The sequence below is a fragment of the Felis catus genome, chromosome C1, assembly GCF_018350175.1.
Source record: "Felis catus isolate Fca126 chromosome C1, F.catus_Fca126_mat1.0, whole genome shotgun sequence".
In the NCBI taxonomy this organism is placed as follows: domain Eukaryota; kingdom Metazoa; phylum Chordata; class Mammalia; order Carnivora; family Felidae; genus Felis; species Felis catus.
The window spans coordinates 9,683,401-9,699,409 of record NC_058375.1 but is presented as its reverse complement, the minus strand read 5'-3'; the positions used below and the strand labels follow the sequence as shown (position 1 = coordinate 9,699,409).

The following is a 16,009-nucleotide window of genomic DNA, read 5'->3' as shown; positions in this document are numbered from 1 at the left end:
GTCCATATAACTGGTTTTACTTATCAGAACAGCCCTGAGGCTCCAGAAATCTCCACGGCAGAACTGTTTAATCCCCAGGTAGCTCCACACCCTCTTCCACTAAGAAACACATCTTACATTTCAATATCTGCCTTCTTGTTTGTATTCTATTAACAGGGTTTTCAAGGACAGAGTGCTTATAAAGTCTCCCACTTGATCAGTTTCAGCTTCTAAAAATAAATTTCAATCTTCCCTTTTCAACCAATGGATAATTTACAAAATAAAAAAAATATTAAAAATGAAAGCTTAATAAGCTTCAAAACAAAACCAAAAAATGAACACTACAACGTGGCAGGGGAAAGGTAAAAACAGAAAGTCTGAACTAAGGTCTCAAAGACTCTGTCCCCCGAGCAGGCTTCCTCAGAAAGGCCAAGCCACGCCCAAACAGAGCACAGGCCACTCCACGAACAAATGCACACTATGAAAGCAATGAGCTAGTTAATGGTGCGAAGAAACAGAAAAGAAAATCAGGGGAAAATGAATGTGTGTGTTTTGATCCTTCAAAAATCAAGAACTGGTCTAGCATCTAGGTAATGTATTTGTATAAATTCTTATTTTTAAACTCACCTGATTCATTTTCAATTCCTGTTGTGTTCTGAAAAGTTACACACAACAAAGAAACTTCTTTGATTACATGAGCCCTAAAAAGAAAAACAGACAATTGTAATATGTACCTGCCTACACATTTACAGTGATTTCAAACCACATACAGAACTGTAGAGTTTGCTCAAAGGGCTATTCATAAAGCAACTCCATGCCAGGTCAACTTCAATCTATGCTGAGAGCTTACTTTGCAGATTTATTATCTACAATAAAATAGATTTCTTACTAATCTTTACTAGGCCCTCATTGTACTCTACAATTGAAAGCAGACTCATTAGAATGACATCAAATTTTTGCTGTGAAATTGCATCATTCCTAAGAAGAAACAGATTAGCTCTGTTAATAGAAACACAAAGCACTGCTGAGTAATTTATTATGCAATGTAAATGTTTTTCTTTTACTTATATCAATACTGTGTTGAATGCAAACACAATTAGACCCTTTACATTATTTAGTTTTTCAAGTTCCTGAAGTACAGAGGTGAATTTACTAACATTTCCATGGGGAGTTCTCTTTGAGGAATAAAACAAAAACCGCGCAGTAAAATACAAATGTTTTCATAAAAACTGTTTGGAAAGAACTGCAATATTCCTTTACAATCTTTACTCGTATATTCACAGTACACTAAAACGATACGACAAAATCATTTCTTGTAAATGCATGTGACATACTTGTTTCTAAATGACGATCTACGAAGACAGTCCTTTCTGCCACGTACATCCTAGGAGGCACTGGAAGTCACTCACAATAAATGAGAGTCGTGCTGCTTTAAGTAGCACTTCCACAGAAACGTTCTAAATGTTTCTGGCAGGTACAGGCACACATACCATCAGTCATAGGCCTATTTTTTCATGAACTTGCTTTAATAAATTATCCTTCCTTCCTAGATCCACAAGACTCCACTCACATTGTAGAACTTTATGTTCTAATTGTTAATAAACCAAGGAACGTGGGACATTTTTCATCTCAGAATATGCTGCCTGCCCGCTATCATAAAAAACAGCGCTTTGACATTTTGTCCCAGTTCATTAATATGAAGATTTTGGGTTTTTATTTCCCCTTGAGCTACTTCACCACACTCACCTTGATCAGCTTTAATAATCAAAGGTACTGTATTTAAGTTAGGGCCTGGTCATCTGAACTAGTTTTTATTCACAAATGGCACAGGGAAATGTATTCTGTAACTTGCATCTTGTTAGAGAGCTCAGTGCTAGCCCAACCAATACAAACTCTTAATGAGGAAATACTCAGAGAATATGATTTCAGGTCCATTCCTTTAAATTTTAATATCGAGCATCTTTCTCATATATATTTACCATGTCTTTCTGTAGTATACATCTCCCATTGAACATAATCGATCCTTTTCTATGAGACTTGGAATCATTATAAAGTTCAAAGTGTATTTGGGTGTCAAACAGTGATGAGGTTAGTGGCCCGAGGTGTGCGTCCCCCAACCCCCTCTGTCACCAATGCCTACTGAATGCCACACAGTCCACTAGGAGGGCCATGAGGGACACCCTGGCACCCAGAAGTGAATAAAATATCAGTGGTTTCACCTGCCCTCTTACGAAGCAATTTATGGATGGATTTAGTAACATCGGCCATAGGGAGCTCTCTTTAAGGAACCAAAAAAAAAAAAAAAAAAAATGCAGTAAATGCCAGTACTGTAATGAAAGATCTTTTGGAAAGAGCTATGATGCTTTACCATTTCCTTCAGATGGTCTTGTCCTTCCCATGAGAATCTTCGGTATCATCATCGTAACTATCACTTATGATGCTCCTCCCAAGACAAGCAGGCACTGTGCTATGGTCACGTAAATCAGTCCAGCTGATTTTTACAAAGATAAGTACTAGCACCCTCAACAAACAGGTTCAAGGAGGTTGGATAACTCAGCCATAACTGAGTCTCATAACTGGTTTCTATTAGTGCTTCTTCTTAAAAAAATTGTTTACCTGTTTATTCGGGGGGGGGGGAGAATCCCAAGCAGGCTCCGTTCTATAAGGACAGAGCACAACTTGGGGCTCAATCTCATGAACGATGAGATCACGACACGACCTGATATCAAGAGTTGGATGCTCAACCGACTGAGCCACCCAGGTGCCCTTCTGCTATTGCTTCTTAACCACACTTCACCAACTTTTACTCCCATCTCACCGTAACTCCTGCTATCTTTGTGTCAACCACTGTTTTCAGCAGTAAGCAGAAAATCCCTGCCTCTGGGGAAAGGGACCCGCAGACCCGCAACAACAACAACAAAAAAAATCAGTAAAATGTGCAGTAGATGAGATAATGAAAGTGCTTTAGGGAAAAATGAAGAGGTGGTAGGGAGAAGGAGGTAGGAATTACCATCTCTGTCTCTATGCCTGTGAAACCAAGAGTAAGTATGGTCAGAAAAGGCCACTGTAAGAAAAGGACATCTGCATAAAAGCCGGAAGGAGAGCTATGGGCCAGGACGGTATGGGAACATGAAGTGAGAATCCCCATTCGGCAGCATGCCCATGCCCAGGTGTTTCAGGGAGGGCAAGGATGGAGACAGGGAAAGTGGAGGAGGGGATTCAGAAAGGCAGGGAAGGCAGATAAAGTATGGGTTTAGCAAGGTAAGCACTGCTCACCAGAATGGCTGGAGCTTTTCCATCCAGGGATAGAAAGCCGTTGGGAGGCTCAAGGTGGCCGACCTCGTGTGACTTAGGTTTAAAAAGAGACTGTAAGGGAAGAGGGTGGAGGCAGGCAGATCTCTCAGGAGGCTAATGCCCCAATCTAGGCAAGAGATGATGTTGGCTTGGCCCGCACAGAAGAGATGTGAGAAGTCATCAGATCCCGGATATATTTTTAAAACAGAGCCCCCAAGATTTGCTGCCACCGGAGATATCAGGTATGAAAGAAGAGGAAGTCAGGGATGACACCAAGATTTTTATCCTAAGGACAAGGAAGGCTGGAGCTGCCATTTTCTGTCATCGAAGGAGATGCCGCCTCCTCCTTTCCTTGCTTTCCATCTGCTTTTCCTTGCTTTTTTCCTCTTCACTTAACATTTTCTTCCTTTCCTTTCCCTCCCCTTTTGTAGCTGCTGGTTCACAGGCACAAATAACTGAGATACTATGGCCTCTAATCCCAAAGAACTCAAATACTAAAGTATTCAGAACGTTTCAGTCTTTCATTTGTTTCTCAATGAATCTCACTTTCTCTTAATAAAAAGTTACAACATAATTCAGGTTGTTAAATGATTAATAAGCTTCTCTCTGACTTTCCGCACTATCTGTTCCTTCCTTGTCCTAATAGGAATCCACTCATCATTTCTTTCCAGAGAAAAGGATCGTAACATCTTTTTTTTTTTTTAAGAGTTCACTTATATACATGCATGCTTGGACCCTCCTCTCCATCACTTCTAATCCCAATTGCCAAAAACCAGAGTCTCATTTTTTTTCTCTCTTAACTCACGACATCGTCAATTATATATCTAAAATATTTTACGTGAAAAGCATTGCAAATCCGACACTGACTTCTCAAATGATACTTTAAAAATTAAATCTCGGGGCGCCTGGGTGGCGCAGTCAGTTAAGCGTCCAACTTCAGCCAGGTCACGATCTCGCGGTCCGTGAGTTTGAGCCCCGCATCAGGCTCTGGGCTGATGGCTCGGAGCCTGGAGCCTGTTTCCGATTCTGTGTCTCCCTCTCTCTCTGCCCCTCCCCCGTTCATGCTCTGTCTCTCTCTGTCCCAAAAATAAATAAAAAACGTTGAAAAAAAAATTAAAAAAAAAATTAAATCTTTTACTAAATTATACTGAAAACAAGGGATGTGAAACACAAGAACTGAGAATTTGGCAGTGGCTCTCAATAGAAGACCACTGCATTTTGGACTGGGCAACTAATCCTTGTCTGTCCCTTCTATCATGGCCATGGCCTTGTCTGTCCCTTCTATCATGGCCATGGCCTTGTCTGTCCCTTCTATCATGGCCATGGCCATGCCTGCACAATCAATGCCGGCAGTGCCTCTGTTTTGAAAATCACAAATACCTACACACCTCCCAAATAACCTCCTAGCTGAGAACCTCTGAACTGTAATAATCATGTAACTAGCTGCAATATGACAGTATGTTTAAAAGCAACTACAGACTCTGAAAGTTGGTACTGAAGTAACTTTAGATTCCTCCAGCATGCAAAACCCCTGTGGAAGCGTCCTGGCAATCCTACCTATTTTCATATTCAGTGCTGACTTCAACAGCATTATTTTCACATACCCACCTAACTAACATAGAATCTCAAGGTCAAAGTTTTATCATATGTACAAACTTGAACCAACAATCCTATCAGTGCAGTGGCAGAGAAAAATCTTTCCATACCTATCACTGAAACTGACTAATTCTATCAAGTTAGGGGGAAAAAAATAGCTAAACAGTTAAGTGCCTCTGGTTTTCCAATGGTAAATATTGAAAATCTTAAAATCACGAGGATTTCTCCTACCCTGGCTTATGCCTTAGTTTCTTTTTTGGATTTCTGTACCTGACCAAACCTCCTTGAATTCCAGCTTGCTGACATTTATCAGATAAAGTACCTGAGGCAGATACACAGACTAAGAGTATGGGAATCTTTATCATCAACTGTACTTTACTAATAGCATACATTCTTAGAAAAATAAGAGCTTGATCTTGATTTTACATATCCATGGCTTTAATAATATACACGTACTTAACTTTTCAAGCTATTGCTTCCAAATTCTAGGGCAAATCATCCTCACAAGTATTTAATTTAATATTATAGAGATGACTTGATTATACATGATCAGTATCAATGCAGCAACAATAAAATAATTAGGGTCTTTATTCCAACAATGGTCCCTTGAAGTGGCAAGACAGTGTCAAGAACCGTAAGCTGCTGTCTTCTGACATGGAGGCCAGAGACCAGAAAAGGGAGAGATACGTGGGACACCCCGTCCCTAGGTCAGACCAGCCCGGCAGCCCCACCGGGGCACACCACCATCACCCATCACCCATCCTCAGAGATAAGGCAGATTAAACTGAAGACAAACACAAAGTAACATGAATGCAACACACAGAACAGGTTAAACAGTCACATCTACCCTTTGTAGACCCGTCCATCTACAAAACTACATGAGAGGCAAAGTAAAAGCAACAGCCGATTCTTTACGATCAGTCTAAATCTGAGAAGGAAGGGGGAGAATTAGGAAGATAATTATTTGATTTGATTTGCATATTCACCTTTTAGTCACTGATGTTATTTTACAACTATTCTCTCGGGTCATTTTAGATCTTTTGGAGCTATCTGGAAAATAATTAATTAAATTTGCAACAAAGTCATTAATATTATTTTATAATTATTTTAAGTTATAAAAAATGCATATTGTAACATCAAGACTCAGAAGAAACTAACTTTTAAGACTCAGGAAGCAACATAGAGCTTACAGACAAATACTAAAAGAAAAATAAAAAAAACCAGTATGGTATATCAAAATGCAAAAGATCATAAATGCCCTAAAAATGTGGGCTAGATGCAAAGAAAAGTTTTAAAAATACCAATCTGTAGGGCGTCTGGGTGGCTCAGTCGGTTAAGCATCTGACTTCTGCTCAGGTCATGATCTCATGGTCCGTGAGTTTGAGCCCCGCAACGGGCTTTGTGCTGACAGCTCAGAGCCCAGAGCCTATTTCGGATTCTGTGTCTCCCTCTCTCTCTGACCCTCCCCCATTCATGCTCTGTCTCTCTCTGTCTCAAAAATGAATAAAAGTTAAAAAAAAAAAATTTTTAAATACCAATTTGTGAAAGAAGTCTTAGAAAGTTTATGGCCTATATAAGATAAAAAAAAATATATATATATATATATATATATATATATATATTCTAAACTAATCACAGCATAAAGTAGATCTTTCATGGTAAGTAAGTATCATTGTAGCAAATGCAGAGATGATTCAGCTTTTAGTGGAGTAGATTTACAGCGTTTAACACTGATTTCAACTTACTCTGACCAGAAGATTCTTGAAATCCAGAAACTTCTAGAAAAAACAGTAAAAATATCTAAACTATGCCGACTTCTCAAAAGCAGTTTTCATTAATTTACAAACACAGCTAGCATATTTGACATTCAAAACTACCACTCCTAATTCCTACCAGAAGAATGGAATCACCAAGTTACAATCTATAAACTCTAGGTATCAATAACGAAAACAGTTGGCACTTATTCAGATTAAGCAAAAACACGTAATTCATAAATACTGAATCTGCTTGGGGCGCCTGGGTGGCGCAGTCGGTTAAGCGTCCGACTTCAGCCAGGTCACGATCTCGCGGTCGGGAGTTCGAGCCCTGCGTTGGGCTCTGGGCTGATGGCTCAGAGCCTGGAGCCTGTTTCCGATTCTGTGTCTCCCTCTCTCTCTGCCCCTCCCCCGTTCATGCTCTGTCTCTCTCTGTCCCAAAAATAAATAAACGTTGAAAAAAAAAAAAATTAAAAAAAAAAAAAATACTGAATCTGCCCAGGAATTTGTCAAATACAAACACAATTTCACAAGAATAATCATCTAGAACATCTAGTTTCACACTAAAATACATACTCCCAACTCCCCTCATAAAAGGCAGATTCTATTACCATATTAAATCAGCCAAAGTGAAAATCAAACCAGATACGTTTATCATTTCAAGAATAAAGAGGTCACGTGCACCCGTGTGTGCGTAAAGAGAAAGAGACCCAGAACACGGCAAAGATTCGGCCAGTGTGAACTCTTGCTTCTTGACACCCCACCCTCCCGCCTCTCTCCCCATCTAGAATGGTTTCTACCCAAGGCAAAAAGGCAATCGTGCAACACACTATATCACACAGGAATTTCTCTGCCTGAAAAGTAAATGAGATTTGAAGAGAACGCTCACAAATAAATCCGTACTTTCTCCTACTTCAGTGAAGCGATTTCCCCAACGAGGCCTAGAACACTATGGACAAAAATACCCCAGGGCCTGATCTTCCAAATTCTTGGAGCAACGTGTCCTGACACAAACCTAAACAGGGAAGCAGAGTGCAGCGAATCTACTCCTGGTGGGAGAATCTGATCCTGACAACACGGTTTCCACAAGAAGGAAGGGAAAAAACAGAAAGTCTGCCGTTCTGAATGGCTTCAGAGCTGCAGAAATCAATGAGAAAATGAGGTTGATTAGAGCTTTTGTTTGAAATATGTAAGTTAACACCACGGAAGAATGGTAAGAGATCTGTGGATGTGCGAGGAAAGTACTATAAAGCCGAATTTAGATTATGGCGCCCTGGGGGTTTTTTCCTCCCTTAGAATATCTCTACAGGAAAAAAAGAGAGAGAGAGAGAGAGAGAGAGAGAGAGAGAGAGAGAGATTCAAGAAAACTTTTTCATAAAATATTGCTTCAAGCACCCATTAATGAAGAGCTAGCTTAGCTCTCATAAACGCATAGCAAATGCTGATTATCGCTTACGTGGTTTATGTCATGGGCAGCTACTAACAAATGCTCTCCTTTCTTTGGATTACACTTATACACCCATGTCATCATATTACATTACATCACAAATTTCAGGTTTTGTTTAGCGTTTCTACAACAATACCCTCTAACCCCACAATTTAAAATACCCAGTTTCTCTACAGAAATTAAAACATATTATGCCCACTTTAACATGTTCCTCTGATACCCTTCCTCAAGGCACTAAAAACTAAAGAATCACTGTCCATTTTCCCAGATGAACTAACTCCATCAATTTAAAATGTGCTTGAATTAAAAAGTTACTTTCCTTTCCTTATTTTCAAGGCTACCTGACAAGAAGTCTAGATTCTTGTCCAAATTCTTGTCTAGTTTCTTGTCTAGATGTAAAACTCCACCTGGGGAGATGGGTGGGTAAGAACACAAATGCCAGCCCCCAGCTCTGTAACACAGCTGGGCTCCCATCTCTCCTAGAAGTTCAGCTTAACCAAATGCTGGCTGTACATTCTGCCAAACAGCATTCAAACCAAAGCAGTTTCTACAAAATGATACTTTTCTGATATTTCCCTATGTTGGACATGCAAAACTTTTAAGTTCTTTTCAAAGGAAAATTAAGTCAATTCTTCCCTAACACTTAAATGTCACGCTTCCAACTCAAACACAAAATTTCTAAAGATGCCACATGGTAGTTCATTTCACAATCCCTAAAATACAAGGACTTCTCAGTTGACCCCTTTGAGTCAATGTTTTTCCACTGTCATTTCCAATACAGATGTTACTTCTGTGATTAAACGCTTAAAACGGAGGGATCTTCAGGAACCCTACAAAATACTTGTCAATTTCCTGGAAAACGGAAGCAACCTTCTGCAACATGATGCTCTGGTCCTGGCACTCAAGTATTCATTTTCTCACGCAAGGACTCTCTAAGCAAGCGAAGGGAATCACCTTACAAGTGGCTGCTGACAGCTTTTCTGGTTTTTCCCACACAATAAAATACGTAGGAAAACTCATCTTCCACAAGCTACACGGAAATGACAAGGCTTCCTGAATTCATCAGCAAAGAACCTAAAGTAAAATTGCAAGTTATCCCAGACAGACTGACAACTTCCACCGTACCTTGCTAAGATCCCAGACACGCTTTATGTCACTACAAGATTCAAGGTCTTCTCCCAAGAGTTTATTAAGGTATTTATTATTTTGGGAGGGAGTGACTCACCCCACTTTAAATAAAGGCTGAGGTTTAGGGTCTCTCCTCTAAATATGCAAGTACTTCTGTTCTCAAGAGCGTTTTGAAAGAACAGCAACACCTACTGTCTGCAGAGCAATGTTTGTGAATTGCTCTGCGGTTTAAGTGGCTCTGGTACATACATAAGTTTTTACTTTTTAAGGGAAAGGAGGATTCCAAATATATCATCTGTAGTTCTCGTTTCAACGTAAAGATATGTAACTCCCCCGCTTATGATAGAAAGAATGAAAGCCTATCTCTTGGTACTATGGGCAGTGGTAAACCAAAGCGCACGACTCACGCGAGACCGTGTGCAAAAAGCACTAACAGATTAAACGGGAGAGTTCCGGAGGGGTGTGAGTCCCAGGTTAAATGTAAATCTGACCCTGTGGGTCAGGCTCCCCAGATGTCATGTGAGGAGTTATTATCCCACCCATCCTCCCTCTGGACCCACTCCAAAAGCCCGGGAGGTCTTTAAGGAAAGACGCAAGAGGAATTAAAGGCAGAGCCCGTGAACACGTGCACCTGGGAGACCAGGGCCAAGAGCCTGATTCCATGACTGTCTGTCAGGCAAGCAGCTTCTGCCACCTGGGATGAGCAGCGTGGAGCCACCAGGAGTTTCTGACTGAGGAATGCTACAAACAAAACAACGTCTAACAGTTTAGAAAGATTAAATGGACAGGAAAGAGTGAGGTGGGGAGACGGCAGCCAGAAAGACTGGGACTGGGCAAGTCAGTTAAGAATCCAAGATGTTATGTGATGAAGGTCTGATATGACCAACGCCACACACAGGAAGAATAGACAAAACGTGTCTTCGAACTAAACAGGAAGTAAAAAGAGATGGTGAAGAGGAGTCCAGAATATGCAACGTGACTGAGCGGAAGAATGAATATGTTTTTAAAGATAGAGCAGCCAGAGTAGGGATAGTATTTAAGTGGAAGGTGGTGAGCTCCATTTTTGACTTTGAGGAGAGGCCAGACGTCCACACAGAAAGCTGCATCCATTAAATGAGGGGAAAAAAGTCCCAGCACAGATTGCCTTCAAGTCTGGGGATGGCTGGGGATGGAGATCTGGAAGTCTTCAGCCACAAGGGGGTGCCTAGGGATTAAGGAAATTGCCAAAGGAAAAAATATCCACAGAGAAGAGAAGACTAAGGATTTGGCTTTATGACAGGCATGGAAGGGACTAGAAAGAAACTTGCCCCCTCCACCATGTTCGGGGTGGGGGTGGGGGGAGGAGGCAAAAAGCTTAAGGACTCAGAGGTAACTTGGAAGGGTTTCTCTCAGCAATAATTTTGCCATGTTATCCCACAAGACTTACTGCACTGAGAGAAGTAGCTAAGAAAAACGCTATTAATATTTTTGAAAAAAACTAAAGTAACTGAAATTGCTTTCATATTCTTCATCTATTTGCTTCAGAACATCCCAACGAAAGAAAGAAGTAATCATTGTCCCCACTTTACAGACAGGAAGAGGAGAGGATAACTGACCTGCCCCCCACCACTGCCAGAAATAACCCAGGCCCTGCGCTCAATCTGTGATACGGTTTATTCTATGCATCCAGGCAGGGCTCAATTAAATTACTATGGGACCGCACGGATACGACAGTCCTCTCCCAAAACAGGTAAAACTGACTTGCTCAATGTCCTCTAACAAATGGTAAGACAGCTTCATAATTAAAAATCTAAATTTATCCCAAGAGCCCCCCTTCTTAAAATTCCTATTTTCAGATGTACGTTAAAACTAGGCCTTTCTGAATTATAGCGAATTCCCTAAAATAAGCCTCAGAGAAACGTTCAGGATGTCACATTTATACTGATACTCCAAGTTACACTTGATTTATACTGTCTTAATAACCTCCCGGGCAATGCACAGGATTCACGCTGAGGTATGTAAGGGTTTGGTGAACCTCCAATTTCTTTTCAAATTTTAACAGCATCATTTAAATTACTTGAAAATGCCATGGAGTTTTCCCACCAGAGTTTAATGTCGTCTTAGTGGAACTACTTACACGCACACGGAAAAGCTGTAGGTTTTACCAATTCCCAGACAAGCTGCCCACAATAATCAAACTAACAGTTGCACTTAGCTTTACATATTTCAGGCAAGCTGTGCCAAGAAGCAATTTAGCTCTTTCAAAGCAAAGCCTATCGTACAATTTAGTGCAAGAGCTCCAAAATATTCTTTTCACCAAAATGGCTGGCAAATATGTAAGTAATTCAGTGAAACCTCCTTTACTGCACGTTCCAAAAAGACTAATAAATGAAACACAGCATAGGTATGACATGAACCGAGACTCTGAGAATAAACACTATACAGTACTGAGGAAAATACGATAAGCATATTTCACTCCAAATGAACCAGATTTACCACGTACAATAACTAATTCACAATTCAGGGAAGTGGGGTGAGGAATGAAAGGCATTCTCTTTAAGAAAGCATACTTGAATGGCACATGCATTCATTCCAGCGAAATTATGAAGATATTCCATAATTGAGAAAACCACCCCGTTACCAAATGTGGTCCAACAGGACATCTCTTTTTTTACGTTTTCCTTATCACTAAGCTCTAGCTAATTCTTTATGCCACGATAAAAACTCAATCTATTCTGTTTCTCCAAAGACTGCGAATGTAGATTGGATAACCTATACTTTTTTTGCCCGGGGGTGGTTGCATTAATGATGCATGTATGCCATGAAGATCAATAGCTATCTTTAAATTATAAAGTAATAAGCTGAAGTTGGGTAAGCACTTCAAAAGTAAACTTTATTTCCTCAAGACAAACTTATCGCTTTCAATGCATAACCTGAACTGGTTGGGGGCGGGGAAAGATCTTAGAAAAACTAGTCTGGCCGCCTACATCAATCTTCAAGGGGTTGCTTCACCCTCATTTTCCAGAAGACGGTTGTTTCTGTGCCATTCGGGATAACAGGCAACAAGCTTACATTATTCACCACGCATCAACTCTATACAAATTGATTTAAATCCGTAATAATTTAATCTACAGACTATGTCATGAAAACTCCTTCATACTCTCCAGGTTATCTCAAATTGCTTTATCTCTTGCCACAGAACTGCTGAAAAGTGTACGATTCGATAAAATCACAGGCACACACACAGGAAGGAACCTCCACGGGGGAGTAAGTCTATTCCCCAACTTCAAGGTGGGCTTCACGTAAACCGTAGTCTATTCTTCCAGTTCTTTGCCTAAAGCGATTCCATAAACTGCTTTAGTGGTTCAACCATCCCATCAGATGGGCCTTTCTTTAAGGCTGTGGTTGACAACTGGGTCCCCACCAAGGGACATCTGGCAACGTCTGGAGACTTCATCAGTTGTGTCGGCTGGGGGGAGCTGTTACTGGCATCTCACAGGTAGGAGCCAGGGAAGCTGCCAAACATCCTCCAATGTGCAGGACCTCCCCCAAAAGAAAAAATTATCCAGCCCCACTTGTCAATCGTGCCAAGGTTAAGAAATCCTGCTTTAACGGAACCTAAGTGATGCTTTTTCAGTAATGGAGTCCATAGCTTTCAGTCGCTCTAGGAAGATGATTTTAGCGGCTCTAATTATAAACTTCTCACTTCAAAAGGAGAGAGCCAGATCTCTAACCAAATGCTATGAGGAGTGACAGCGTAACTGACAGGCACCACGCAAACCACAGAGCACTGGCCACACGTCAGCAGTATCAGCAGTAATGACTGTCAGGTAATGTCCCCATCATCTGGAAACTCCCTGTATCTGCACATCGCCTCACAAGTTTGACAATTTCCCCCCACCGTCCACCTACTCCCCTTGCACTCCCCACTATGGAGTTTTCCCATGCAGCCCACAGGCTTTTTTCCCTGCCTGGGTATTAAAAATAGCATGAAAAGCAAGTTGGAAGACACAAAAATAGTAAATAACCTAAGGTGCTTTCCATCCCGGAAAGTCTATGATTTAACGGGACTTAAAAGGTTTGTAAATCAGAACTGGAACTTGAAAAGAGATCGGCAGCTTAAAGAAACAGTCCCATGAATAAATAAACATCTAACGTAAAATAATCATCAAAAGAATATGCGTGCATACATATATATGGAACTGCACAGACCCGGCTCAGGGAGAAGAGAATAAAAGGAAGCTGAAATTGAGTGCTGCTTCCTATAACTGCACTGGCAGGAAAAATACCTATTTAGAGGCTAAAAAACAGAATTTACATTTTCACATACCTTAAAAGATTACAAAACTTCAAAATTCACAATGGAAAAACCTAAACAATCTTAATGAAAAGAGAATCTCAGGCTTTAGAAACCTTACTGATCAATACAGAATTGATAAATAAATTATGGCCCATCCATATATTACACAGCCATTAAAAATCACATTGAAGAATATTTAATGGCATGAATAGACGCTCACAATATAGTAAAAAGACAGGTTATGGATAATATACACAATCTGGTATCGATTCTGTATAAAATATAAAAGCAAATAAATACATACAAGAAACACACACACGCACAAGACAGACAAGGAGGAGGTCCGCCAAAATGTTAACGGTGGTTATCTGAAGAACAAGAAGATCAGAGCTGGTTTCTTTTCCTTCTTTGTGCCTTTCTCTATTTTCATATCATCCTACACTGAGAATCATTTGTTAGTTTTTTACTTACAAAGCGAATAGATTATCACAAATACAAATTTAAACCGTACTGTTTCAGGAACCGTCCACAAAATGAGAAAAAAACAAATCTGAATATGCCAACCTTTCAATTAAAGAAACCACCTTCAGAATCCACAAAAGCGAACTTTCACGGAGTTGTTATTATGTGTCTGGTATTCTTCTAAACACTTCAATGTATTAACTTATTTAAATCAAACCAAAAGAGATAGGGAAAAAAAAGAAGAGCCCTGGAATAACAGAGGCTGTGAACCATTTTAGTCCCCATGTGAATTTCAATCTCGGCTTCTATAGATTGAAATGAGTGTTTAATCAGATGATCTTTAAAGGTCCTCTCAAGGCTACAATGAGATTCTACACATGATGAATATGGTTGCACGTTTGTAAGGAAGCTTCTAGAGAATGATGGGGCAGCTGCATGCCATCTCAAACACAAAACCCTACTTAAAAAGAACATGATTATGCGTCTCAGTTCCTCCTCAGTATCTATCTGTACAACAAATTGCATAACATGTTAGAAATAAATTCTAAAGCCTTACATTTTCCCAATACTTGGCCGTATCTGATCAGTTGGAAATGAAGTCTGGTATGGTAGGTAAGAGAATCACTGAAAGGTTAGGTTTCTTGTTCAACGTTAGGGTTGTTTCTAACAATAAACCTGTAGTAAACAAAAACTTTATGAAATGTATTAGTCGTGTTCTGGGTACAACCATTTTAGGGTCTGATTTAAGGGGCCTAAAGATCTACTGGAACGCACCAAAGGAATTCCACTTATGAAATAAAACCAAAACCTGAATACAACACGGAATGGAAAATGAGGGGCCAGCATGAATCTCCCTTCTCGGGGCGGGGGATTACAGCTGCGAGGTTAAAGGAATTTGGGCTTCCCGGGTAAATGTGGGTTTATTCCCCAAGCTCACCGCGCGACAAAAGGGGGCCAGTCGCAGTTCAGCGGCTCACTCGTGGGTCGGAAGGAACCACCGAGATTTGGGAATACCCGTAACTGTTAGTTATACTTCGGGTCTCACTCGCCACCATCAAAAAATAGGTTCGTGGATATCTTGAGTAACAAAATTAATAATACATAAGTGCACGTCTGTTAAAAACAAAAACAAAACACCGGTGGGTCTAAGATAGGAATACCGAAGGGAGACAATTTGCAGGGTGAAACCACACAAAAACTATTTAGGAAACACAAAGACGCAAGACACAAAACAAATTAAGAATGCAAGTGTGAAAGGCACATTCGCCTTGAACACAAAAGAGAAAAAGCAAAAAGCTGGCACGGCCCAGGGACCCCGCGTGCGCCTTCGCTGTCCGGGGACGCGGGTCCCGGGTGGACTCGCAGCCGCCGCCCGGCCCCGCCGCCCACACGCGTCCCCCTCGCGGGGCGCGCGGCGATCCAACGGCCACAAAGCGAACCGCACAACTTCGCCGCCGCGGGCCCCAAGGCCGGCCCGGGGGCTCGGGCGAGGGAGGGAGGAAGCGGGGAGCCCCGGGCAGGCCCGCGCCTGGTTCCGGGACCCCGCCGGCCCGGGACGCCCGGTCCTCCGTGGGGGCGCGTCCGCCGGCCCGCCCGGCCCTGCGCGCCCGGTCCCCGCGGGTCGCCCCCGCCGCCGCCTCGCTCTTCGCGGGCAGGGACGGGCGTCCCGGCGTCGAGCCCGCCGCCGTCCCGGAAGCCGCCCGTCCCGGCCGCCCCTTACCTGCGCCCGCCGCGCCCCGCGCCTCAGAGCGCCGAGAGCCGCCGCCCGCGCCGCCGCCGCTGCCGCCGCTCCGCCCGCCCCGGCGTCCGCGGCCGCGCCGCCGCCATCTTGGCTCCGGTCGGAAGTGACGTCGGGCGGTGCCGGCCGCGGCCGCGAGAGCCCGCACCGCCCGCGCCGTCGCCGAGGGCCGCGACCCCTGGCCGCGCGGGCACCCACCCCGGGACGCACGCGCCCCGACGACCTCCGGCCGCCCCGACCCCGAGGCGCCGCCGCCCTTCGGTCTCGCGCTGGCCCGGTCGCCCTCGCAGGGACAGCGCGGACCCCACGGGCGGCGCCTCGCCTCGCCACGA

At 42.4% G+C, this 16,009-nt stretch overlaps 1 protein-coding gene across 7 annotated transcripts in view; it reads right to left on the bottom strand.

Moving 5' to 3' along the window:
- Window positions 1–15,752, bottom strand: part of PRDM2 (PR/SET domain 2) — a 124,725-nt gene extending 108,973 nt beyond the window's left edge. For 2 of the 7 annotated variants that reach the window (XM_045034755.1, XM_045034756.1), the window contains exons 1-2: window positions 14,496–15,571; window positions 607–680 (exon numbers count right to left, since the gene is read on the bottom strand). In XM_045034755.1, coding sequence (XP_044890690.1) covers window positions 607–615 — 9 coding nt within the window. In that variant the 5' untranslated portion in view covers window positions 616–680; window positions 14,496–15,571. Of the gene's footprint in view, window positions 1–606; window positions 681–14,495; window positions 15,618–15,659 lie in introns of those variants that run through there. The other 5 variants (XM_045034754.1, XM_023260032.2, XM_023260037.2 and 2 more) reach the window with 5 other exon arrangements.
- Between the last annotated feature and the right edge of the window lie 257 nt (window positions 15,753–16,009).